The sequence below is a fragment of the Liolophura sinensis genome, chromosome 12 (genome assembly GCF_032854445.1).
Source record: "Liolophura sinensis isolate JHLJ2023 chromosome 12, CUHK_Ljap_v2, whole genome shotgun sequence".
NCBI classification, from domain to species: Eukaryota; Metazoa; Mollusca; class Polyplacophora; order Chitonida; family Chitonidae; genus Liolophura; species Liolophura sinensis.
Window position 1 is genome coordinate 2,144,672 of NC_088306.1, and position 26,199 is coordinate 2,170,870.

Sequence of the window (26,199 nt, forward strand, 5' to 3'; positions counted from 1 at the left end):
TTGATGACGTTCTACACTAAGCCTCCTTAGGAAATGTCACAACAAGCGCATGCGTACGTCTCTGTTTACGCAACAGCACGTTCCGCCGAGGTCCAAAGTTCACCATAACAGCGCCGTAGCGGAGTTGGAAGGAACCAGGCCGTCATTTCTTCGATTGAGGAACTGTGAACGAAGCAGAAATCATGTTGAGATCAGTGAGAATACTTCCTGCCTTGACGAAATTGTCCGGAACGGAGAAATTTCTGTCAAAAACGGGGTAAGATGTCTGAGATCGAACTGTTTGCCCGCGTCGGCTGCTAAACCTAAGGCTTGAAAATGGCATAAAGAGGCTTACATAATCGTCTGCTAGAAAAAAGTTACTGCTATGTCAAGTATATGTCAAACTAACAAAATTAGATGCAACTTAGGCATTCCACTGTTTATAATTTGCTAGAACGGTTATTGTTGCAGTTGAGATCGGTTATTGTCTCCTCATTTTACTGCACTGTTTTTAGAAAATAATTAACTGCGAAACGAAAAATAGGGGTAAGAAAAGGACTTTGAACAGGACAATTGAGGTAGTGCTGTAGTACTTAACCAGTTGCAACTTTTATCATTTTATTTTACCATGGAAGTGTCATTACAAGCTGTAAGTTAGATTCACCAACCTTAACTGATTATTAAGTAATTCAGTTACATAAACTTTTACCTGTTTTATATTAAGTGCATTTCCATAAAGCATCTAGGCTTGTAGTTATAAGGATATTACATTTCATATCGTTTGATCCTGGTGTTCTTTATGATAATGCCAACACTAAATACATGTAGTTAGCTTTTGAAAAGTGCATCAGTTGATCATTCCTGATAAGGTACTATTTACCATGGTGACACATCTTTGCATTGTATGTTGTCATGGAAGTTATACCAGACGTGTTTTTGCGACTATTTTGTAGAACAGTTCAGTGATGGACAAAAATTGAATAGTAATGTAGTTTCCTTTTATAGAAGCTTATCATATACATTTTATACTTTATAACTTTAGAATTCTGCACCTAAAAAATTGATGAGAAGTCGTGAAACATTCAGTACAACTGGCCCCATATGAAATAAGCATAAGAGTGTGAAATTTGTTAAATTATATTGATTCATGCATTTTAATAATGTGTTCACAATTACTCTGCTTACGTGCAGTTGTAAAATTTATTTATTTTTTTGTTGGGTGTTTTACGCCATACTGAAGAATATTTTACTTACACGACGGTGGCCAGCATTATGGTGGGAGGAAACTGGGCAGAGCCCAGGGGAAGCCCACATATATCTTGAGGTTGCGAAGGCTCCTGGGTCATCTCCCTCGGCCACAGTTCAAAAAGGCTGAAATCTTACAAGAATTGTATCAGTGTGAGTAATGTATGTGTATACATGCTTTTGTTGCCAGGTCACTGGTGTTTGTCAAAGGCCAGAGGATAGCTCATCAGAGAAAAAACCTGTAAGTGGCCCTCATCATGCTTGACATAAAAATATTTGGTAATTTCTGAATTCTTGATACACGCATTCCAGACATATTAAAGAGTTCATCGTCCAACTGCTACAACATGAAATAAGTAATTCATATTTAACTTTCAAACTTCGCAGTGCAGTTATTCAACACGTGCCACATGTATAGTAAATAAAACAGAAACTTTCCTTCTCATTCCTGGTGATGTTTTTTAGATAGAATCATTTCTTTCATATTTTAATCCCAATTCTTTGTTTTTTTCAGTCAAAATCTTTTGCCATGAATTTGTTCAGGGGAGAAGTCAATGCTGATCAGGTTTTCCCTTTCCCTGAAGGTGTGTTATTTGTACTGATCTTCCAAGCTGTCATCAGTCTAATAATTAAATTACATTACCATTAACATGCTACCATATTTTACCACAAAAAAAACTCAAAAATCATAAATATATTCCTGTAACATATAGACATATTTGTTAAAAAAATGACATGATGTATCCAGTTACAAATGCGTACTCTAATTCCTCGATCTTTTCGCATGTGAAAGAGCAACTTTTAGTAAGATTTGCTGATTTGCTGTTAGAGACAAAATTACATTGGTTAAGTTGACTAATTTCACTACTTCAGAAAAAGTATAATTTTGTCAGTCTGCTCAGAAAAATGCTTGTATAAACACCTTGCAAACATGGGAAAACCTTGAAGAATTACAGTCTTGACAGTGTAAAACTACACTGTTGAATTCCTTTGTTGGAAGCCTAAAAGGAGAAGAAAACTTTAAAAGATGACACTATATGCTGAAAAGAGCACATATTTTCTTCCTGACGATGCCTGCTGCATATTTTTTTTTTTTTTTTTTTTCCTTGCCATACACGTAAAGCCCGAAAAGTGCAAATTTGGCATAAATGGCTGAGTCCATCACGTCCTCCATCTTTAACACCCTGTAATTTATGCTGGGGGTGTGTTGCATCTCAGCCAATGAGAGTCGTTAAAACTGCTGGCTTGTTTGTGTAAACTCGGAGCCTACGTCCAACATTTTCAGTTTCCGGATGGTCGAGCAGAAAACGAACTGTACTGTTCAGTACCTTCTGGAAAGAAGAGTATTACCGGAAATGTACGAACTGCACTTTGGCCATTTCCGACGGCATTTCTCTTCCTAACACTGAAGACTTCAGGACTAGTCCTTAGACAAAATGAAGTCTCACGCTTGGCGCTGAATTTATTTATAATTTATCAACTGGAGGTACATGTTAGAATTTTTTTATGGCATGCACCTGCAAGGAAGTGCATACTCTCTTCAGTGTTATTTGTTTGATATTTATATTTTCTACTTCTTTAAGTATTTCTTATTGGCACAGTTCTGCTAAGAGTTTATTTCATTATTTAAATCGTTAAAATTTGAAGAACATTTAAATTGTTAAGAACATGTTTCTTGTACATCTTGGCAAAAATATTAATCATTTTCTCTCACCCTGAAAATGAGCTGAATGTCCTGTCCACCGTTACCTTTCAGTGCTGTCTGAAGAACAGCGAGAGACCCTCCAGCTTCTGGTGGATCCATGCTACAAATTTTTCCAGGTGAGGCCATATTTCTGTACATGTTTTTATACAGTGGACATGTGCGGTTCATTGAGCAGCCAGATATCCATTATAATACATGCACTAGTATGTGAGGACTTCCCTTCAGTGAGATGGATAAAGTTGAACTTTGACATTTCTCAGTTTAGGCTACATGTACATGTTTACATTAAGCATTCTTGAACTCAGTGTAACTTTTGCATAATTTGTAAATAATATTTGGTATGAGGAAAAGTACTCTTTGTACAGGCCCACTTAGCACAATCCATAACCTGTAGCATACAGTGTAATTGCACTAATTGTTGCTGGAAAATTTGCATGTAAATACATAGAGAATATTGGCGTGCATGGCTCTGTATGGGCTTGCCCTGACCATTCTTGGTTGTGACACCATAACGTCTTCTCAGAGAGTAGGCTCACCAGTGCAGTCGTGGTGAGTTGAAGTCCAGCTCATGCTGGCTTCCTCTCCGGCCGTATGTGGGAAGGCCTGCCATCAACCAACGGATGGTCATGGGTTTTCACCGGGCTCTGCCTGGTTTCCTCCCACCATAATGCTGGCCGCCGTCGTATAAGAGAAATATTCTTGAGTACGTCGTAAAACACCAATCAAATAAATAAATAAATAAATCTCAGAGAGTAGGCCATTCGACCAGTTGTGTCACGTAGCGGCATTGCAAGTGTCCAGTGTGATCTAATAGTGGACAGTTGTCATTTACTACATAATGTCCATAGTGCTGGACAGTTCAGTGTGTAGTAGTATCACATTTTGGTAAGGTTTGGGCTGGGATTCTTCTGCTGACGGGCTCAAACATTCATGCATTACAAAGTGCTGTTCCACAAAGTAGCTGTAGGATTAAGTTGATCATCACTATTTGCTATTGTTCGTTTGCTATTATAGCAATCCGGGTAAAAAAACATGTGTACGTTGTTTTCCCTGATTTCAACTTGGGCTTCTTGTGCATTAATGGGACAAAGCTCAGTACCCTCAAGAGGCTCAGACTGACCTCACCGTATTAACCACTATTGAGGTCACTAAGTGCCCTACCTAAAACATGACCACATTTCCTTGTACATGTGCATTTATGTGACAGTATACACACCTGTGCATGTACGTGATAAAGGTAAAAATAGAACACAAAAACATAACTTATGAGTACCTTTAAGTAAAACAGGAAATGCTCTGCATGTAGAAAATGCGATGTATTGTTGTATGTAATTACAAGTAATGGCTTTATTTAGGGACAGACTACGCTGTATGTGAGCGTGAGCATAACTGCAGTGAAGAACATGAACTAGGAGTTATGTTCTTATTCAGTTCTGGTTTCTCTATTACTACATGTATGTATGACTAATTACAAATGAATTTCTACATGTGTACTTGAACGAAAATGGTGAACATTATCTACTGTGGGAAAGTGCAAGGAAGTAAATCAAGCTACCTGTAATCCTCAGCACCCCCCCCCCCCCCCCCCTCCCCCACCCTTACCAACACTACCACCTCCCATACCTTCTCCCTCTTACCCACATACATATTTAACACATGCAGTGAAAACAATGTTGAGTTAAATGCTCTCAGTTATATTAATTACTGTTATTTACAAAATTCACAACTTATTGCCAAAGTAAATAATGGAGGTAGATTTTTAAATCTAAATTTAAACACATACATGTATACTGAAGTTTCTTGACTGCTGAGCCATGGTTTGATGCCTCATACTGTGTACTCACATAATGTTACCTTTAACAAAACAAACCAGCTGTGACTGGCCAGTGGTCAGCACACATGTAACAATGTAAACATTATAATAATGGTAGCCCAAAATGGTATTGGGTAATCCAAGTTTGTTTTTTCCTTATGACTGTGCAGGTACATGTAAAAAGAGATTTGAAAAGTTGACAGCTCATGCCCTCAGAGCCTAACCCAGTCATGGTATAATCAGAGCTGAGACAACAGGTGGAGGAGAAAAATATGGGGGTGGAGGCGTTTTCTTGTTCGTACTTAACCATGTTCAAGCGACTCGGTTAAGTAAAAGAGCTGTGTTTTATGTACATATGCTTGTGTACAAGCTATATGTATATAATTATATATGTTAATTTTGTAGTTAATAAACTAAAATTGATATTAATGTACAGTCTGTGGTTTTGATCATCCAGACTGCTTACAAAGCAGATGGTGATAAATAACAAAGTTAAATGGTGATTTTTGCCAATTCCTATAGAAGTTTGACACTAGCATATTGAAGGATAGACACATTACTGATTACTTGTTCAGGATATTTTTCAGTTTTTATCGTAAAGTCTTACACAGGGCATGTTTCACCCAGGCTACTGATTACTTGTCCAGGATATTTTTCAGTTTTTATCGTAAAGTCTTACACAGGGCATGTTTCACCCAGGCTAAATTGACTTTCATTTCACCTGTAATACCCTAATCACAGGACCAGAGTAGTCTACTGATGATTAGTTCAGATCAGAGCAGATGTATGAATCGTTGCAAACAATGCACATGTTTAGTTCATCTGTTACAACAGCTGGGCAGAGCAATGTCAGTCTTGCATGACCTTCCCAGCTCAGCCAATCTTAGGGCTACAAGTACCTGTTCATAACAGTAACAAATCACTCAGTGTTAAAGCAGGTTGGCTTGATTCCCTTGGCATACTTGACAAGAGTACAGTTGTCATGGTTGTTACACAACAGGTGTTGTCTGGCTGTTGGTCAGTGGATTAGCACTATACTGTAATGCACTGGGACTAGAATTAAAGATAATCCATGTACACATACATGTACCTGAAAACAGGAATTGGCTCATTCATGGCTGTATAGCCTACATGTACATATGTGGCCGGTTTTATTACACAACAGTGTGCAGCATGATAAAACCAGCTGTACAGGCTGCTAGTAACATGTATATGTGTACACTGGTCTAGGATTAGGCAGTTAGGTTAGGTCCCCTACACAATCAAACCATTCATTGTATACTGTACGTGTACAGGTATATGTAGGGGTTCACAAACCCAGTTATGTCATGGTTGTATGCAAAACATGTGTGACAGAAACATCTGTTTGAGCTTGAAACAGCAATCTTTGTGACTGCAGCCTACACTTTTACCGCTAGACATAAAGGAATTTGACATTACTCCAGTTGTAGATATCCAGTTCACTGTACCTTGTTACACAAAGGACATGTGCCACAGTGCGCAAATGTACCCAATACAAAGAGGAGACACATCATTAGCTCCAAGTTTATGTATTGTATAGTGTTCACATCACCAAAAATTGCCCCAAAATTGTGATGCCCTGCTTGCAATCCAGGTTTCTTTTAATAGTTAACCAACCTCAACCCAACATAATATTAAGCGGTATTCAACTTCTAAAGAAAACTACTACTCGAGTTTAATAAATTGGATATCGAGGGTCACAAATTTCATATCCTATTTACATGTATCCCATAAGTGCCTTATTGTAAATTTATAGCGGAAAAAAATTATTACGATTTAAGCTTTTCAGAAACTGCGCCAACGTCTAAGCGTGCAGTGATGTCACATATATAGGTCAAGTGAAGTGTCATCAGTAAGTGACACGTACATGGCGGAGTGTAATATAGTGCAGACAAAATTTACTTACATAACGGCTTTTTTACACAACAGATATGCCAAAAGTTTGCTTTCTACAAGATATCGTTCAATATGTTAATAGTTATAACAAAAAAATATACATTTTACTACAGAAAAAATTACTGTTTAAAACTAAACAGATTTCACAAAATAGACAAATTTAGGCGTCAGCTAGTGTTTTTAAAAGATTCGGATGACGATTCAATTACACAAACACGTCGGCCATGTTGACATTTGCAGACAATGAAAAAAGTTGTAAAAAAATGTAGTGCCTGTACAACTGAGTCGTAACTTTTGATTGGTTCATTTGATGAATGGAAAGATATACGAACCAATGAAAATGTTGAAATTTATATTACATGTGGTATATATCAACACAATGTGTCATGCATTTATTACGCGGAGTTAATGAACATTTATGGGATAAATGCATGTGTATGTATATACAAATCTTGCTCAGCCTATTTGAAAGAGGAACTCGGGGAATCTGAGGTCATACCCAGGTCAGGTCACACCAGATACCTCTACCCTCTATGATCTAAACTGATTTCTTTCGCACAGGAACAAAACAATGCGTTCAAAAATGATGAATTGGAGAAAGTGGAAGATGAAACGATGGAGGGACTGAAGGCAATGGGAGCTTTTGGTCTGCAGGTTCCCGAGGATTTGGGTGAGTGTGTCTCTTTAGAAAGATACATGTTGTTTGTGTGGAGCTAAAAATAATGATGGAGGAACAAGTACTTCATTTATTTATTTATTTGTTTTATGCTGTGCAGAAGAATATTTCATTTGTATGACAGCGGCCAGCATTATCATGATCAGGTGAAAGGAAAGCAGAGAACCTGGGGTAAACCCCTGATCATCTGCAGGGCTAGCAGATGTTTCCTAGTACGACCCAAGAGGAAGCCAGCGTAGGCTGACATTAACTCCCAGTGATCACATGGGTCATTGTGCTGAGCGAGCACTTTAACCACAAGGCCACGGAGATTCCAGTATTTATTTTAATACACAAAGCACGTAGAGGCTTTTGGTGAATTAAGTGTATCACAGTGTTTAAAGTCACATGGAGGATGTTGTATATTGATGTTCAGACTATTTAGTACAGCAATAAATACCAATCAATGAGATCAACTCAATCTGGTCATGTTTCGCTGCTGCAGGTGGTGTGGGGCTGTCCAATACACAGTATGCCCGTATGGTGGAGATCGTAGGAGCACATGACCTGGGGGTGGGCATAACACTTGGGGCTCACCAGGTAATTACAGGATTTGTTAAAATGTTGCTATTTTCCATGCTTCAGAAATGCTAAGAATATTGATAGGAGTCTGTACGTCTGTCATACTTTGGTTTCCGAAAAATAACTCCTCCAAATATTTTCCTTATTTTTTATTTTTATTTTGTAACCTCAGATCAAGTTCATGCAGTATCAGTGCATACAGTTTGCGTATGCAATGATTTCCTTCGTTCTGATTGGTCGTTGATTTCTGTGTTAAAAGCTCTTCAAATTTTTAGTTCACATTGCGGCCCAACGTGAAAATAGTGATCTGATCAATGAAGTATTGGGTGGTATACCTATGCAACATGCTGGTACAGTTGATAGTATTCTACATGAAGCTTGACACCCTAAGATAAGGTACATCTAACCAATAACTTCCATCATCTTTTTACGTTCCAGTCAATCGGGTTTAAGGGCATACTGTTGTTTGGAACACCAGAACAGAAGCAGAAGTACCTGCCAGCGCTGGCCTCGGGGGAGAGGATGGCTGCCTTCTGCCTGACAGAGCCGTCCAGTGGGTCAGATGCCAGCGTGAGTGATACATGCTCCTTATCATCTACTGGGAAATGCCTTTTCTCAATGTGAACTCGCATCATTTTGCCTTGTGATTAAAATGAATTTCAGGCCTAGATGGAAGAATTGTTAGACAGTTTGAGATTTTTGAAGAAAAGTGACTTCTGTTTGTAAGAAATTACCTGAGATATTTAACATGTGTGTTGTAATTAATATGGGCTACATTGGCTTAACGGGTTGTACTTAACTGGAGGACTTATTCCACACATTCTTAAAGGTGGCAAGCAACGAACATAAATTTATACAATGTATTGCATTGTCAGTAACATTTCTTCATTCTTTTTATTAAAGATGGATGTGCATTTATATGCGCTTATGGTTTATGTCTACAGTCTATTCGCACAAAAGCTGTATTATCAGATGACGGCAAACACTACATAATGAATGGCAGTAAGATCTGGATCAGTAATGGAGGTCTGGCTGAGGTGTTCACGGTGTTCGCGCAGGTAATTTTCACAGGACAAATATTGTGACATGGGGGGTGGGGGTGGGGTGGGGGGTTGAGGTGGGCTTGAGGAGAATGGGAGTTTTATCTGTCTTACCCTGAGCAGTAAGATCTGGATCTATAATGGAGGTCTGGCTGAGGTGTTCACAGTGTTCGCACAGGTAATTTTCACAGGGCAAATGTTGTGACATTTGAGGGGGTGAGAGTAGGTGGGGCGCGAGGAGAATGGGAGTTTTATCTGTCTTACCCTGAGCAGTAAGATCTGGATCTATAATGGAGGTCTGGCTGAGGTGTTCACAGTGTTCGCACAGGTAATTTTCACAGGGCAAATGTTGTGACATTTGAGGGGGTGAGAGTAGGTGGGGCGCGAGGAGAAAGGGAGTTTTATCTGTCATACCCTGAGCAGTAAGATCTGGATCTGTAATGGAGGCCTGGCTGAGGTGTTCACAGTGTTCGTACAGGTAATTTTCACAGGACAAATATTGTGACATGGGGGGTGGGGTGGGGTGGGGGGGTTGAGGTGGGCTCGAGGAGAATGGGAGTTTTATCTGTCTTACCCTGAGCAGTAAGATCTGGATCTATAATGGAGGTCTGGCTGAGGTGTTCACAGTGTTCGCACAGGTAATTTTCACAGGGCAAATGTTGTGACATTTGAGGGGGTGAGAGTAGGTGGGGCGCGAGGAGAATGGGAGTTTTATCTGTCTTATCCTGAGCAGTAAGATCTGGATCTATAATGGAGGTCTGGCTGAGGTGTTCACAGTGTTCGCACAGGTAATTTTCACAGGGCAAATGTTGTGACATTTGAGGGGGTGAGAGTAGGTGGGGCGCGAGGAGAATGGGAGTTTTATCTGTCTTATCCTGAGCAGTAAGATCTGGATCTGTAATGGAGGTCTGGCTGAGGTGTTCACAGTGTTCGCACAGGTAATTTTCACAGGACAATTGTTGTGACATTTGAGGAGAAGGGGGGGGGGGGGTGGTATATGGGGTGCGAGGAGAAAGGGAGTTTTATCTGTCTTACCCTGAGCAGTAAGATCTGGATCTGTAATGGAGGCCTGGCTGAGGTGTTCACAGTGTTGTACAGGTAATAGGTAATTCAGGACAAATATTGTGACATGGGGGGTGGGGTGGGGTGGGGGGGTTGAGGTGGGCTCGAGGAGAATGGGAGTTTTATCTGTCTTACCCTGAGCAGTAAGATCTGGATCTATAATGGAGGTCTGGCTGAGGTGTTAACAGTGTTCGCACAGGTAATTTTCACAGGGCAAATGTTGTGACATTTGAGGGGGTGAGAGTAGGTGGGGCGCGAGGAGAATGGAGTTTTATCTGTCTTACCCTGAGCAGTAAGATCTGGATCTGTAATGGAGGCCTGGCTGAGGTGTTCACAGTGTTCGCACAGGTAATTTTCACAGGACAAATATTGTGACATGGGGGGTGGGGTGGGGTGGGGGGGTTGAGGTGGGCTCGAGGAGAAAGGGAGTTTTATCTGTCTTATCCTGAGCAGGTAAGATCTGGATCTATAATGGAGGTCTGGCTGAGGTGTTCACAGTGTTCGCACAGGTAATTTTCACAGGGCAAATGTTGTGACATTTGAGGGGGTGAGAGTAGGTGGGGCGCGAGGAGAATGGAGTTTTATCTGTCTTATCCTGAGCAGTAAGATCTGGATCTGTAATGGAGGTCTGGCTGAGGTGTTCACAGTGTTCGCACAGGTAATTTTCACAGGGCAAATGTTGTGACATTTGAGGGGGTGAGAGTAGGTGGGGCGCGAGGAGAAAGGGAGTTTATCTGTCTTACCTGAGCAGTAAGATCTGGATCTGTAATGGAGGCCTGGCTGAGGTGTTCACAGTGTTCGTACAGGTAATTTTCACAGGGCAAATGTTGTGACATTTGAGGGGGTGAGAGTAGGTGGGGCGCGAGGAGAAAGGGAGTTTTATCTGTCTTACCCTGAGCAGTAAGATCTGGATCTGTAATGGAGGCCTGGCTGAGGTGTTCACAGTGTTCGTACAGGTAATTTTCACAGGACAAATGTTGTGACATTTGAGGGAGTGAGAGTAGGTGGGGCGCGAGGAGAATGGGAGTTTTATCTGTCTTATCCTGAGCAGTAAGATCTGGATCTGTAATGGAGGTCTGGCTGAGGTGTTCACAGTGTTCGCACAGGTGATTTTCACAGGGCAAATGTTGTGACATTTGAGGGGGTGAGAGTAGGTGGGGCGCGAGGAGAATGGGAGTTTTATCTGTCTTATCCTGAGCAGTAAGATCTGGATCTGTAATGGAGGTCTGGCTGAGGTGTTCACAGTGTTCGCACAGGTAATTTTCACAGGGCAAAGTTGTGACATTTGAGGGGGTGAGAGTAGGTGGGGCGCGAGGAGAATGGGAGTTTTATCTGTCTTACCCTGAGCAGTAAGATCTGGATCTGTGGTGGAGGTCTGGCTGAGGTGTTCACAGTGTTCGCACAGGTAATTTTCACAGGACAATTGTTGTGACATTTGAGGAGAAGGGGGGGGGGGGTGGTATATGGGGTGCGAGGAGAAAGGGAGTTTTATCTGTCTTACCCTGAGCAGTAAGATCTGGATCTGTAATGGAGGCCTGCTGAGGTGTTCACAGTGTTTGTACAGGTAATTTTCACAGGACAAATGTTGTGACATTTGAGGGGGTGAGAGTAGGTGGGGCGCGAGGAGAATGGGAGTTTTATCTGTCTTATCCTGAGCAGTAAGATCTGGATCTGTAATGGAGGTCTGGCTGAGATGTTCACAGTGTTCGCACAGGTGATTTTCACAGGGCAAATGTTGTGACATTTGAGGGGGTGAGAGTAGGTGGGGCGCGAGGAGAATGGGAGTTTTATCTGTCTTATCCTGAGCAGTAAGATCTGGATCTATAATGGAGGTCTGGCTGAGGTGTTCACAGTGTTCGCACAGGTAATTTTCACAGGGCAAATGTTGTGACATTTGAGGGGGTGAGAGTAGGTGGGGCGCGAGGAGAATGGGAGTTTTATCTGTCTTACCCTGAGCAGTAAGATCTGGATCTGTGGTGGAGGTCTGGCTGAGGTGTTCACAGTGTTCGCACAGGTAATTTTCACAGGACAATTGTTTGTGACATTTGAGGAGAAGGGGGGGGGGGGGGGTGGTATATGGGGTGCGAGGAGAAAGGGAGTTTTATCTGTCTTACCCTGAGCAGTAAGATCTGGATCTGTAATGGAGGCCTGGCTGAGGTGTTCACAGTGTTCGCACAGGTAATTTTCACAAGACAAATATTGTGACATGGGGGGTGGAGTGGGGTGGGGGGGTTGAGGTGGGCTCGAGGAGAATGGGAGTTTTATCTGTCTTACCCTGAGCAGTAAGATCTGGATCTATAATGGAGGTCTGGCTGAGGTGTTCACAGTGTTCGCACAGGTAATTTTTTACAGGACAATTGTTGTGACATTTGAGGAGAAGGGGGTGGGGGGGTATATGGGGTGCGAGGAGAAAGGGAGTTTTATCTGTCTTACCCTGAGCGGTAAGATCTGGATCTGTAATGGAGGTCTGGCTGAGGTGTTCACAGTGTTCGCACAGGTAATTTTCACAGGACAATTGTTGTGACATTTGAGGAGAAGGGGGTGGGGGGGTATATGGGGTGCGAGGAGAAAGGGAGTTTTATCTGTCTTACCCTGAGCAGTAAGATCTGGATCTGTAATGGAGGTCTGGCTGAAGTGTTCACGGTGTTCGCACAGGTAATTTTCACAGGACAATTGTTGTGACATTTGAGGGGGCAGGGGTAGGTGGGGCACAGGCAGAGTGGGAGTTTTAGCTCTCTTACCCTGAGCATTAAGATCTGGATCTGTAATGGAGGCCTGTTTGAGATGTTCACAGTGTTTGCACAAGTAATTTTCGTAGGACCTCCTCAGCTGAACACTGTTGTGGTATTTGGGGGTAGGGTGGGACAGAGGAGATTGAAAGTTGTAACTGTTGTTTTACAATCAGTGTACATATACTGCAAACCTTCAACTTTTTCAACCACTAAAGCACATTGTTAAAGTATAATTTATGCACACAGCTTGTATTATGGAAATGACGTTAAAGTGATTTTTTTGTGTCATTACAATGATGAAAGCTTCATAAAACTGTGCAAAGTATTTTTCCCCACCCTATAGTTCTGTCAGAATGTTGCAAAATACTGGATGAAAAAGTTGAAGTATTAGGGTAGTCTGGTTTAGTTGACACCTCAGGCTCTTGAACAGAGGGTTTTTCAGGAGCTTGATGAGATACATGTGCATGTGGGAAGATTTTGTGTGGAACAGTCCCCTATATTTAGGTGTAACTGGACTGATTTGATACTTAGACTCCCCCACTAGACTCTTCTCTTCCCCACTAGACTCTTCTCTTCCCCACTAGAGTCCTCCCGCCCCCGCTAGACTTTTCCCTCCTCCACTAGACTCCTCCTTCCCCCCACTTCTTCGGAAATCGCTTGCTGCTTTTGCAGTTAGGTTCCACCCTGCCTACTGGAAGATATTTATACAGATAAGTAAAATCTGAATAGAAGGTCGCCCTTGTCTATCATGTTATATCACTTTATATCAGAGTTACATTGCATTGATGTGTGTTTATATACAATGTTGCAGAAGTGAAGTATTGTACATTTATGTGTACTTGTGATATTAAATTTCTGGTTTCAGGTTGTGTGTCACAGCGTTCCTTGTTGATAGTGTTTAAGTTATGCATGTAGTTTACCCTTACCTGTATGAGAGTAAGTAAACTGTAGTACAAGCTCAGTAAGAGCTATTACAATGAGACTATTTTTTATATTATCTTCATATGGCTGTCAATTTTAAATATTGAATCATCAGGTTGTTGACATATTGTCTTTTCCAGACACCGTTCAAAGATGAGAAGACAGGAGAAATGAAGGATAAGGTGACGGCTTTCATTGTGGAGAGACAGTTTGGGGAGTTTCCAAGTGAGTCACTGCTTTCATGAAGAATATGGGGGCCTCTGTGGCTGAGTGTTTACGGTGCTACAACAGCACAATGAACCAGGAACCTCTCACAATTATGATCACTGTAGGCCCAAGTCCGTACATGGGAAGGCCAAAAAACATCCTGCAGATGGTCGTGGTTTCCCGAGCATGGTTTCTTCCTACCAGAATGCTGGCCGCCGTCGCGTACTATGAGTGAAATACCAATTACTAGGGTGTAAAGCTCCAATATACGAAATAAATAAATTCGTGAACATTATCAAAAGGGGAATATGATGCATACGTTCAATTCGAAAAAGAACGGTGATTTAAGGGAGCTTCAGAGATTAAGGTACAGACAAGCCCTGGTTACCCCATATTTTGTCAGTTAAATGGGAGCATGTGATGGGAGCCCCTTTTCAAGTGCTTACACTAGCAGGTAATGTACTGTAATTCTTCAACCTTTTCACATGTTTACAAGGTGTTTATTCGTGCAAATTCTGAGGGCATTATTCTGTGAAACTGATGGACTGAATTATACTTGGTCAAGGGATGTATGTATGATATTGGCCAATCCAACCAATGTGGTTTTGTCTCCAAAATCAATTATTTATTTATTTATTTGATTGGTGTTTTTACGCCGTACTCAAGAATATTTCACTTATACAACGGCGGTCAGCATTATGTTGGGAGGAAACCAGGCAGTGCCCGGGGGAAACCCACGATCATCCACAGGTTGCTGACAGACGTTCCCACGTATGGAAAAGCAAATAAAAAACATGCATAAATTGTACTGAAAGTATGTGAAATGATTGAAGAATTAGGGCAGTTATTTTGGGAATATCTCTGTAGCCCAGTTGGTAGAGTGCTGTATTTGTCATATGGAGATCAGAGTTTCAAATCCTGTGGTGACCAAAAGTGTGTTGGACTTTCCCTTTAGCTCACTTGGTAGAACTTTCAGTGGATTTTTGATATGCAGATCAGAGCCCAAAGGGTAAATAATTCAGCCACCACACATGTACATGTATACTAAGATTGAGAAGTTTGGGTGTCCTGTATGATACATGAAGTGTGATTGTTCTACAGTGGTCCCCCAGAGAAGAAGATGGGTATCAAGGCTTCTAACACGGCTGAGGTGTACTTTGAGGATGTGAAGATCCCAGTGGAGAATGTTCTAGGGGGTGAGTTCTGCGAGGAATTTGCCTGATTAATGACTGACCTATCACAAGCTGATCAAGCTCTTTGTCTCATGTAAAATTTTTGACAATTTTGTCAGTTTTTTGGTGTCTTTGTTCCTGGGAATCAAATGTTTAGTGGCACATTTTTGATCGTAGTGGAAAGTCAGGGGTACATGTACATAGCAGCCATTTTCAGAAAAATGAAGTTCCTGATCCAGAAGGTGACATTATAACTACATAACTAAGAAATTATATAAGTGCAACTCATGATGCTTTCTAAGAGGTTTCATGTCAGTGTATTAAAGAAATCTGTATGAAAACTTAACTTGTTATTAGTAAACCACCATACATGTATTTCTGTTCAGTTTACTTGGTCCCTGGTCATTAGGGTTTCCAGCTGTCTCTGGATTGGCTAGAGCTTAAAACCGTGAGATTCATCAATTAATTACAGGGTCAGGCAATTAAAAAATCGCTAGGGTTAAGTGTTAAGCTCCAGTGTTAGATACCTGTATTGACTGTATACAGATGACTGATTTGTGGTTGGCAGGTGTTGGAGGTGGCTTCAAAGTGGCCATGAACATTCTGAACAACGGTCGTTTTGGGATGGCTGCTGCTCTCTCTGGGACCATGAAGTATTGCATCAACTCTGCAGTAAGTTTGGCACATAATTCCTGTGTAAGGGGCCTCCCTGGCCCAGTTGGTTAGCACGCTAGCACAGCGTAATGACCCTAGGGTCTCTCACCAATGTGGTCAATGTGAGTTCAGCTCATGCTGGCTTCCTCTCGGGTCGTACGTGGGAAGGTCTCCCAGCAACCAGCGGATGGTCGTGGGTTTCCTCAGGTCTCTGCCTGGTTTCCACCCACCATAATGCTGGCTGCCATTGTATAAGTGAAATATTCTTGAGTACAGTGTAAAACACCAATCAAATAGATAAATAAATAATGCCTTTGTTTTTTGTGTGGGTGTGTAGGGGGTGGGGGGGGGGGGGGGGATTTGTAGGGGTCAGGAGTGGAAATATAAGGGTTTAACTGTTCAAATTTTTTAGGAGCCAGCAAAGAAATTTAGGAGATTTTGGCTCCTGAAATGCCTCTATTTCAACCCTGTCGGTACCATTTCATGAAACCATGATTTCATGATTTCCTCGGCTACCATTATAAGAGCATCCTTCTACATGTATACTGTGGATGAACTTTTAAGCAGCTGTCCTGTAAGATCCTTTTAGGCTTCAGTCCCTGTCAGGTAGCTTCCTGGTATGCACCAACCCGTTGTTTGGGTACCAGAGGTCAATCGTGGTTTTCTCCAAGGTACTTTGGTTTTCCATACTCATGAACTTGTTCCAAACTGTCTAAAGGCTTAATACCAGATTTAACTGTAAGCTAAGTCTTTATTGTTGCACTTGACCTTAAAATGATTGTGTAAACAGTATGTTAAATATGATCTAAATCTACTACTGTTATGATTTGAGTTGAGCTAATAGGCGGGTCGAGATGGTTAGCACACTAGCATAGTGCAATGATCCAGGAGCCACTCACCAGTCACTCTGAGTTCAATTCCAGCTTATTCTGGCTTCCTCTCCGGCCAATGTGGGAAGTTTTGCAGCAGCCTGCGGTTGATCCTGAATTCCCCCCGTGTTCTGGCTGGTTTTGTGCAGGGCTACATCCCAGCATAGTGCTGGCGTCCATTGTAGAAACGAAATTTTCTTGAAAACAGCATTAAACACCAATGAAATAAATAAATACATGTAAATAAATAAGAGCTAATACACTTGTGAACAGCTGGGCCCAGTTTCACAATGACGTCGTACATGTACGATAATGACACATACAGGACAATGGTAGGGTAATAGTGATGTATAAAATATTGTATGACAAATGTACGATAAAAGAAATTGTACCTGGCTTTATGAAACTGGGCCCAGATCCCCAGATACAAGTTACTGAAACGTCCTCACCTTTAGTGACTCTCTAAACCACATGCTCATCTAAATAAATGTGACAGGTCAGTGTGTCAGTCAGCAGTAGATCAGCCTTCATGTATGGATATATATATATGTATATCTTCCTCACTGAAGTTAATATGTATATATATATATATAAATATATACATATATATCCCTTCAGGTGGATCATGCAACAAACAGAAACCAGTTTGGGAAGAAGATTCACCAGTTTGGAGCCATTCAGGAGAAGATTGCAAGGATGGTGATGGCTCAGTATGTGACAGAGGTGAGCTCAGACAAGACGAGATAAGGGATGTTTGTACGTGTAATATGCACGTGGTTTATACTTGGGGTTTCACGTTGTACTGTACAACTTTTCAGTCATATTATGACAAGGAGTCGAGGATGAGGCGACTAGATGAGGAGGAACCATTTGCTGCCTTGTAGAAAACGGGTAGTGACTTGGACAGCTGAATATTCCAGCCAAATCTTTGGCTTTAGATTAGAAAAACTCAAGATGAACATAATTCGTTCTTGGATTAAATGTTCTTACAAAAAGCAACAAGGACAAGTTTCCCATACATGGTCATTGTGTGAATTTAGAAATTCTTCAAACACCACAAGGTTGTCTCTAATGTGAACTGTACATACGTGCACATGTTTATATATGTACAATGAATGCTTGTAAAAGTTGAAAGACTTACTTTTTGGGTCTTTATGGGATTTGAATTCGGATTTCCCTCACTAGCAACTGCTAGTATAGCCACTGGACAGCTGTTCTTGTTACATGTACAGGTGTTAAGGTTTTTACATGAATGCAAAATACATGTAGTTAAATTAAATTTCCTTTATCAGTATTAGGAGAAGTCTTAATAAGAATGACCCCAAAGGGGAACCTCAATTCTTCAACCAAATTTCATTTTTTTTATGTTGCTCTTCGTTTCAGTCGATGGCCTACATGGTGTCAGCCAACATGGACCAGGGTTCCACAGAATTCCAGATTGAAGCTGCCATCAGCAAAATATATGCCTCAGTAAGTCTGCATGAGGAAAGGTTCCTTGTTTCTTAAGTTTGGGTTGTGTCTGTTGTTTCATGATGTTCACCAGTTGTTTCCAGTGAAGTCTGTGTAACAGCCAGTGCTTGCCATTTTGCTTAAAACCTTTTGGTAATTGCCGTATATATGCTGGGTATGATGGTGTTTTTCCTTATCTGCCAGCTAAACTGTTAGTGAGCATTATTGTATGTACATGTAATTTCATATACTATGAGCCATTTTTGCATAAATTACACCAAGTATTGATACTGGTATATTTACAGGAAGCCGCTTGGTTCTGTGCTGATGAGGGAATTCAGATCCTGGCAGGCACAGGCTACATGAAGGTGAGCTGTCTCTTCCTGGTTGGTGCTTTTCTTTGATCTCTTCCTGGTTTGTGCTTTTCTTTGATCTCTTCCTGGTTGATGCTTTTCTTTGATCTCTTCCTGGTTGGTGCTTTTCTTTGATCTCTTCCTGGTTGGTGCTTTTCTTTGATCTCCTCCTGGTTGATGCTTTTCTTTGATCTCTTCCTGGTTGGATGCTTTTCTTTGATCTCTTCCTGGTTGATGCTTTTCTTTGATCTCTTCCTGGTTGGATGCTTTTCTTTGATCTCTTCCTGGTTGGTGCTTTTCTTTGATCTCTTCCTGGTCGATGCTTTTCTTTGATCTCTTCCTGGTTGGTGCTTTTCTTTGATCTCTTCCTGGTTGATGCTTTTCTTTGATCTCCTCCTGGTTGGTGCTTTTCTTTGATCTCTTCCTGGTTGGATGCTTTTCTTTGATCTCTTCCTGGTTGGATGCTTTTCTTTGATCTCTTCCTGGGTGGTGCTTTTCTTTGATCTCTTCCTGGTTGGTTCTTTTCTTTGATCTCTTCCTGGTTGGTGCTTTTCTTTGATCTCTCCCTGGTTGGTGCTTTCTTTTGATCTCTTCCTGGTTTCCTTCAACCACATTGCTGGTTGTTGGTGTAAAAGTAAACTATTCTTGAATATGGCATAAATAAAAATCAAAATAATTAAGTTACTGTATGCATGTGTAGAGTGTTGAATTGTGTTAGGTAACTTTATCAGAATTAAACGCAGACATTTTTATTCTTTTCATGTCTGTGCATATACTGCAATATATATACATGTAAAACTATGTCATTGATGTGATTTGTTGTGTTTTCAGTCAGCTGGCATTGAGAGAGTGATGAGGGATCTTAGAATTTTCCGTATATTTGAGGGAACAAATGACATCCTGAGGCTGTTTGTTGCTCTGACAGGAATCCAGGTAAGTAGATGCAGAAATTGAATGTGATGTTGAAACTGACGTGTCAAACACAGTTTGCATCCTGCGGGGGATTCCTGGGCTGAGTGGTTAGTGTGCTGGAATCCAGAGGGCCACCAATGTGGTCGCTGAAAGGTTTAAGTCCAGTTCATGCTCTTCATGTTGGAGGGTCTGCCCGCAACTTGCCTACGGTCATTTGTGAAATACTGGTTTCCTAGAGTACGGCATAAAACACAGATCAAATCAAATCAAAGCGAAGGTGCAAAATGTTCATCTATATATTAAATTGACGAACATTTTGCTCCTTATGGTTTCCGGATCTCTTCAACCTGATCACCATCATATGAGTCAGTGAAAAAATCTAATCCAAAACATATATACCCTAATTCCTTGACCTTTTTGCATATGAAAAAGCAACGTAATTTATGCACCTTTTCATGTTGATTTTGGAGACAAAACTACATTGGTTGGATTGGCCAGTTTCAGGGCTTCACAAAAAGTGTAATATTATCAGTTTACACAGAATAATGCCTTCAGAATATACTTAAACAAACACCTTGTAAACATGGGAAAAGGTTGAAGAATAACAGCTTATATGCTAAAATAAATACTTTTCTTCGAGAACAGATGCCTTTAACAATCACGCATTCAGAGCAAAGTGTGATCGATGTATAATCGGGATTGATAGATATGAGCTCAAGGATGTTCAGTCAAATATGTAAATGAACTCAAGGTAGGTGCTGCAGGTGTGACCTTAGGCACTGCAGGTGTGACTGTATGCGCTGCAGGTGTGACTTTAGGCGCTGTAAGCCTGCAGGTGTGACTGTCAGCGCTCCAGGTGTGACTGTGCTTTATATTCTGCTCTTTCTTTCCAGTATGCCGGCTCACATTTGAAAGAACTACAGCGCGCATTCCAGAATCCAGCTGCAAATTTGGGACTAATCTTTGATGCAGGAGCAAAGAGAGCAAAACGGTACATCTTTTTACTAGTACCTGTAATTTTAATCCAACTATGCTTTGAGGAGGTGAAATGTATATAAATTAAAAGATAATGGAGGAAGAGAAAATTGGACTATCATTATCATTTTGAGCAGAAGGTTAACTTGGATAAGTAGTCAGCTACCTGACAGAGAATTAGATGAAGTGAAAAAAGGAGAATTGGTCAGAGTGGGTGGCTATCTGGTCCATTTTCTGGAGAATTAGCAGGTAGTAGACTGTCTTGATACAGGCAGGAAAGAGTTTTATGAGTCCCCCATTAGTTTAATACATAGATGTAGTAAGGTTGCCAATACTCTGTGTTATCATTCTTCAGTATGTTTATTTTGCATGTAACACAAAAATGGCACATTGATAAGGCAAGATTGGGAATGGGCTGTGCTCATGTGGTCAAGCTGTTTGCCTTTCAGTCGCTAGGACACTTGAGGTATGTGTTCAAACCCGGCCTTGGAATGTGGGTTCATACCTGGCCTTGGAATGTGGGTTCAAACCTGGCCTTGGAATGTGGGTTCAAACCCAGCCTTGGAATTTGGGTTCAAACCCAGCCTTGGAAATGTGGGTTCAAAACCAGCCTTGGAAATATAGGTTCAAAACCAGCCTTGGAATGTGGGTTCAAACCTGGTCTTGGAATGTGGGCTCAAACATGGTTTTGGAATGTGGGTTCAAACCTGGTCTTGGAATGTGGGCTCAAACCCGGACTTAGAATGTGGGTTCAAACCTGGCCTTGGAATGCGGGTTCAAACCTGGCCTTTGAATGTAGGTTCCAACATGGTTTTGGAATGTGGGCTCAAATCTGGTCTTGGAATGTTGTCTCAAACCTGGCCTTGGAATGTAGGTTCAAACATGGTTTTGGAATGTGGGTTCAAACATGGTCTTGGTATGTGGGTTCAAACCCAGCCTTGGAATGTGGGTTTCAAACATGGTCTTGGAATGTGGGTTCAAACCTGGCCTTGGTATGTGGGTTCAAACCCGGCCTTGGAATGTGGGTTCAAACCTGGCCCTGGAATGTGGGTTTCAAACATGGTCTTGGAATGTGGGTTCAAACATGGTTTTGGAATGTGGGTTCAAACCAGGCCTTGGAATGTGGGTTCAAACATGGTCTTGGAATGTGGGTTCAAACCCGGCCTTGGAATGTGGGTTCAAACCTGGCCTTGGACTTGGAATTTATTCTCCATTTGTTTTGCCTTGCTGACAGTAAGTGATCAGCTAAGTTACTCTGACATATTTGTGGAATTATATGCCGTTTATACCGTTTATAGGATGTATTTTACATGTATCTACTTTGATGGCCATGTACTTATATAACTGCAGGATGTGGATACATGTATGACATATTGAATGTCCTAATTGATTTGTGTGACCTTTGTGTTTATCCACAGGTTTGTTGGACTGAGCAATGGACAGGCTTTGGGGAGTTTTGTTCATGCTGATCTCGCAAAACCAGCTAGTCAGGTAGGCATCTGGCTCAACTATTTTTCTTCGTCAGTGTATTGTTCACCCTGATTTAATAGCTCATCCTACCTCTCTAAGCCAAAGATCTACATGTTCAGTTATACTTGTTTGGTGTTATGCCGTAGCGCTGTACATATACCTCTGTATCCTCATGCATGTATTCCCCACTGATCCTAATTTAAAGTATTTTTTTGAATTTTGAGGGTTTTTTTTCCCTCTCTCTCAATGTTCATTTCTTTAAAATCTTGAAGTTTGTCATTAGCTTTATTATAAATATTAAGCTTTCCTAATACCCATCTTCACCCATCTTTTTTTCCAGCTAGTGTAGGGTTATGCCCATCAGCAAAAAAGAGTTTTAGCCAGTGTTAAAGTCACGTTACATGGTAGAAGTTGTATATGTACCTCGACATGTACATGTATCTTAAACAGATACCAAATCGACGCTGATTGGCTGACAGTGGAGACATGGTTGCATGGGTTACGTATTGCTGCCTTGGTCATGCTTAAACTAATGTACCAAAAATTTAGCTTAGGCAAGGCATAGCCTGGACTGCACATCTCTCACATAAGCCAATAAGAAGTGATTCTGTATCCCTTTAGCACGCCCATATTGGTTACGTATTGCATGCACTGATCTCTTCCTCAAACTTTTGTTACTCAGACATCCAAATCCATTGAAGACTTTGGAGGCATCATTGAAGACCTACTCATGAAGCATGGCAAGGGAATTGTGGGTAAGAATATCCTGAAGAGTTTCACGAGATAATGAACAAGTGATTGAACGATTGACTGAACTATATTTCATCAATAGGTGTGGAGGATAGCTCTGGAGGAGCTCATTCCCTTGAGACAACCCAAAAAAAGGAAAGCAGGCTTCTAATTTTTTAGGCTTGTTTATAGCATAATGGTGTTCTTATCGTTTAGGTGGGTGCCCAATGTCTTAAGCTTCTGCAATTTTGTACAATGCTAAATGATAATTTACAGGCAATCACTGCACATTTTGTATGTCTTTGTCTAAGATTTTGTGAAAACAAAAGGTATTTTTTTGTTATTGTCATTTTCGCTTTTTTGATCAAGCAACAACGAACAGGCACAAATAATCCTATACAAGCACTTTTTAAATCCTTCCAGAAAACTTGCCTTAGTTTTATGGGGAATAAGTAGACGTCCAATTTTAGGCAAATTGTGTACAGACTACCAAAGACTTTGTTTTTGCGGACACGTCAGTCAAACCCATTAAACAGTGTTATACATTTACATGCATATCATGAACATGTTGAAAAGGCTTCCTTCACGTTACTTCAGTCCATTTTGTCTTGGAACTGGTGTAGTTCTTTAAGGTTAGTAAAAGTCATACAAATACATGTAGTTGCAACAGGAACAGCCAACTTCTCTACCCTTGCAGCTGGCTACCATCACACATGTAAGCTGGTACCTGTAGAAAACGCATCATGTAAATATGCGTTTTTTGTCTTTTCAGAGGAGCAGTTCATTCTGAATCGAGTGGCAAATTCCGCCATTGACATCTACGCCATGGTCTCCATTTTGTCTCGGGCTTCAAGGTCGTTAAGTCAAGGTCAGAGCTCGGCCAGTCATGAGGCAAATATCTGCAAGGTTTACTGTGATGAGGTGAGGCCATCTTAGTGTTTTTCTTTTGTTTTGTTTTTTTTTCAATGTCTCGTAGATTGATAATAAAAGAAAAAGAAGTAGACATCATTTTACACATGCGGATTAATTACAAGTGAGAAATGCATCAGCAATGAAGTATGTTAAGTTATATGTATGTAATACCCCGTTGTTCAACAGCAAAAACTCACGTAGGCTATTCATCATGTATAAATTGCACTGAACGTTGCTTTTTCATATGCAAAAAGGTTGAGGAATTAAGGTATATATGTTTTGGATTGCGGCTAAAGCCATACTCAAGATTTTTTTCACAAGACCTTCTTGTAAATTATACTAGTACATTTCAAGATATTAAAGAAGGTGCTAAGGTGAGAAACAAGGCACTAAGCAATAAGTAACACCCATTGTACATGGGTTCTGCACCTAGGCCCTTTGTGATTTTTCAGTGGCTATGAGCAGAATGCTGAGTGTATTGGAGCTGTGTGCTAAGTAAATACATGTATGTGCCGCAGGTGTTTCTGACTCTTCTAGTTTACTGACTAACCTCTTGTTTTTGCAGGCATCGGACAGAATTCGTGACAATCTCAAAGCCACGTACAGCTCCTCATCCATCACAAACTTTAACCGGCTTGCGGAGATCTCAGATGACGTCATTCAGAACGGAGGCACAGTTCAGTCTCACCCCCTCGGGTTTTGAGACAGAAGAACTTAGCTGTACAATAGTTGTAATTGTAAAAGTACTATATGTAACATACACAAGCAATCATCGCTGATACATGTTATTTATACAACCGAAGGCTTGATGGCTGCCGCCATGCAGGTGTCTGTAGTATATGTGATATACACAAGCAAGCATTGCTGATATGTATTATTTATACAAGCGAATTAAAGCTTTATAGAGCTCCTACCATGGATGTGTCTTTAATTAGGCAAGTACTGTACATTTAATGTTCATGTTGTAGACATACAAAGTCATTTATGACACCTACATTTAAGGTTAATTAATGTAGCCAATTTATAAAAATGCTCGATCTACAATTCCTCAGGGCTAAATGTCGCTCATTTAAACAAATGTTCTACATGTGATCAAAGATATTCTCAGGAGAATGTTAGATTATTTTTGTGTTTGCTTATGTTTGTGTGTGAGGGAGTTTAGTGGATGCAGTCCTGTCCCACATGCTGTTTTGTGTGAATTAACTGTGCAAATGTAACATATCAAACTTAAGCTGATGTTTATCTCGCTATATTATTAGCTGGATACATTTAAATATAAAAGCTGAGCATTCTTTGTGACAAACTTTGTATACTCATGACCTCTTACGACATGTTCTACCGTTCAGACTTTGGGCATAGCCGACCATTTGTTCTGTCAACTAGTCTGTGAAATGTGAACAAGGTGATTACAAAACGAGGTGTAGCATGTGGACTGAAATGATTCCAATGTGGAGTGGTTCTGATGTCATCAAATTTGACTAGAAGTTGGCATTTCAAATGGCATGTTGTGAACATAACTGAAGGAAGACATCTTGTGCAATGCATTACAATGCAACAACAACAACATTTTTATTGACGGAAGTATAGATCTTAAGTAGGAGGAAGTAATGTACATGTAATATAAAAATGTTATGATCTTAAGTAGGAGGAAGTAATGTACATGTAATATAAAAATGTTATATCATGTTTTGTTTGTATTAACATGTGACTTTATATCGTGTGTGGGTGTGGGGAATACGGGTGGGGTGGGGTGAGCTGCAAGTAAGGAACCTGTTTATGATCAATTCCTCGAGCAAAATTGTATTTATATGTGCAAAGTCAACAAAAAAATGTTATACTATATACCTACAAGTTGATACAATATTTGCAAAGGAGATAACATTGCTGTTAATGGTCTTAAGGTTGGGCTGGTTGTTCCAGAAAGCAAAAAAATAGTAAAGTAGTGATATGTGAGATACCGCCATGCAAAATGTACATATGCACCTGGGAGTGTGTTTTTTACTAGTCTTCCGTAATCGGGAGAAGATCCTTCCAAAATGAGTTCAAAACAAAATGCAAAGCACTGAAATTAAAACGTAACTTTTTTACATATAGATTTATTTTATTCTTAGTTATCCTTGCTGTTCAGTTTCCTGTTCAACTAACTCAATTATTTACATTGGATTTGGGATGAAACCAGGTACAGCTGAGTGCAGAGAGAACCACTGTACTTCAGCAGCCTGAGCTCTTGACATACCTCTTCCACATGGCTGTAGACAAACGGACAAGTTCAAGCTTATTAATCTACTTTGCATATTATCCAAGCTTGGAAAACCTCCTTTCCTCGATCAATCTGAAGTGTGAGAACTGCAGCTTCATATCTAAATCTGGATGTGTTCAGGTCACTGCACAGGTCAATTGGTATGAAATGGACGTCAGACAAAATCACACTTTACAGAGAGATTTGCATGTTATCGAGTACACTCCTTGTCAAATGTTAGTCCTTTAAGTTTGCAGAAAATTTACGTTGATACTTTGGAATTAGGATTGCATGAATTGTATCTCAAGGACGGAAGACACCAAATGTAAATCCTCACACAAGTTTGAAAGCGTCCAGCAAAGAGGTACCCTAATTCCTCAACTTTTTTGCATATGAAAAAGCAGCTTTTAGGATAATTTAAGCACATTTACAGTTGCTTTTGGGAGACAAAACTACATTGGTTGGAATGGCCCATTTCAGGGCTTCACAAATAGTATAATTTTATCAGCCTCCACAGAGACAGGCCTTCGGAATATGCTGGAAAAACCCTGCAAAGACGTGAGAAGCACCAAAGTGTGAATTTTTAAAATTGTTGAGCCAGTGCTGT

General features: G+C 40.6%; 1 protein-coding gene across 1 annotated transcript; it reads left to right on the top strand.

The window, feature by feature from the left end:
- The first annotated feature begins 49 nt into the window (after window positions 1-49).
- On the top strand, window positions 50-24,980 carry LOC135479326 (very long-chain specific acyl-CoA dehydrogenase, mitochondrial-like). Its single transcript, XM_064759149.1, has 21 exons — window positions 50-256; window positions 1,415-1,465; window positions 1,739-1,808; window positions 2,981-3,045; window positions 7,221-7,329; window positions 7,820-7,914; window positions 8,335-8,466; window positions 8,841-8,933; window positions 12,156-12,176; window positions 13,792-13,880; window positions 14,960-15,054; window positions 15,599-15,702; window positions 17,172-17,276; window positions 17,937-18,023; window positions 18,308-18,370; window positions 19,187-19,288; window positions 20,161-20,258; window positions 21,661-21,733; window positions 22,395-22,467; window positions 23,214-23,362; window positions 23,919-24,980. The coding sequence occupies exons 1-21, from the start codon at window positions 50-52 to the stop codon at window positions 24,054-24,056; spliced, it is 2,019 nt and encodes a 672-aa protein (XP_064615219.1). The 3' UTR covers window positions 24,057-24,980.
- Window positions 24,981-26,199: the final 1,219 nt, after the last annotated feature.

What these genes read in the sequence shown, in the direction of transcription:
- LOC135479326 (XM_064759149.1), top strand. Translation starts at nt 50, where the DNA reads ATGCGTACGTCTCTGTTTACGCAACAGCACGTTCCGCCGAGGTCCAAA. An exon ending in AGTATTGCATCAACTCTGCA is followed by an intron (nt 15,703 to 17,171) that starts GTAAGTTTGGCA and finishes ATATCCCTTCAG; the next exon opens with GTGGATCATGCAACAAACAG. An exon ending in TCGCAAAACCAGCTAGTCAG is followed by an intron (nt 21,734 to 22,394) that starts GTAGGCATCTGG and finishes TTTGTTACTCAG; the next exon opens with ACATCCAAATCCATTGAAGA.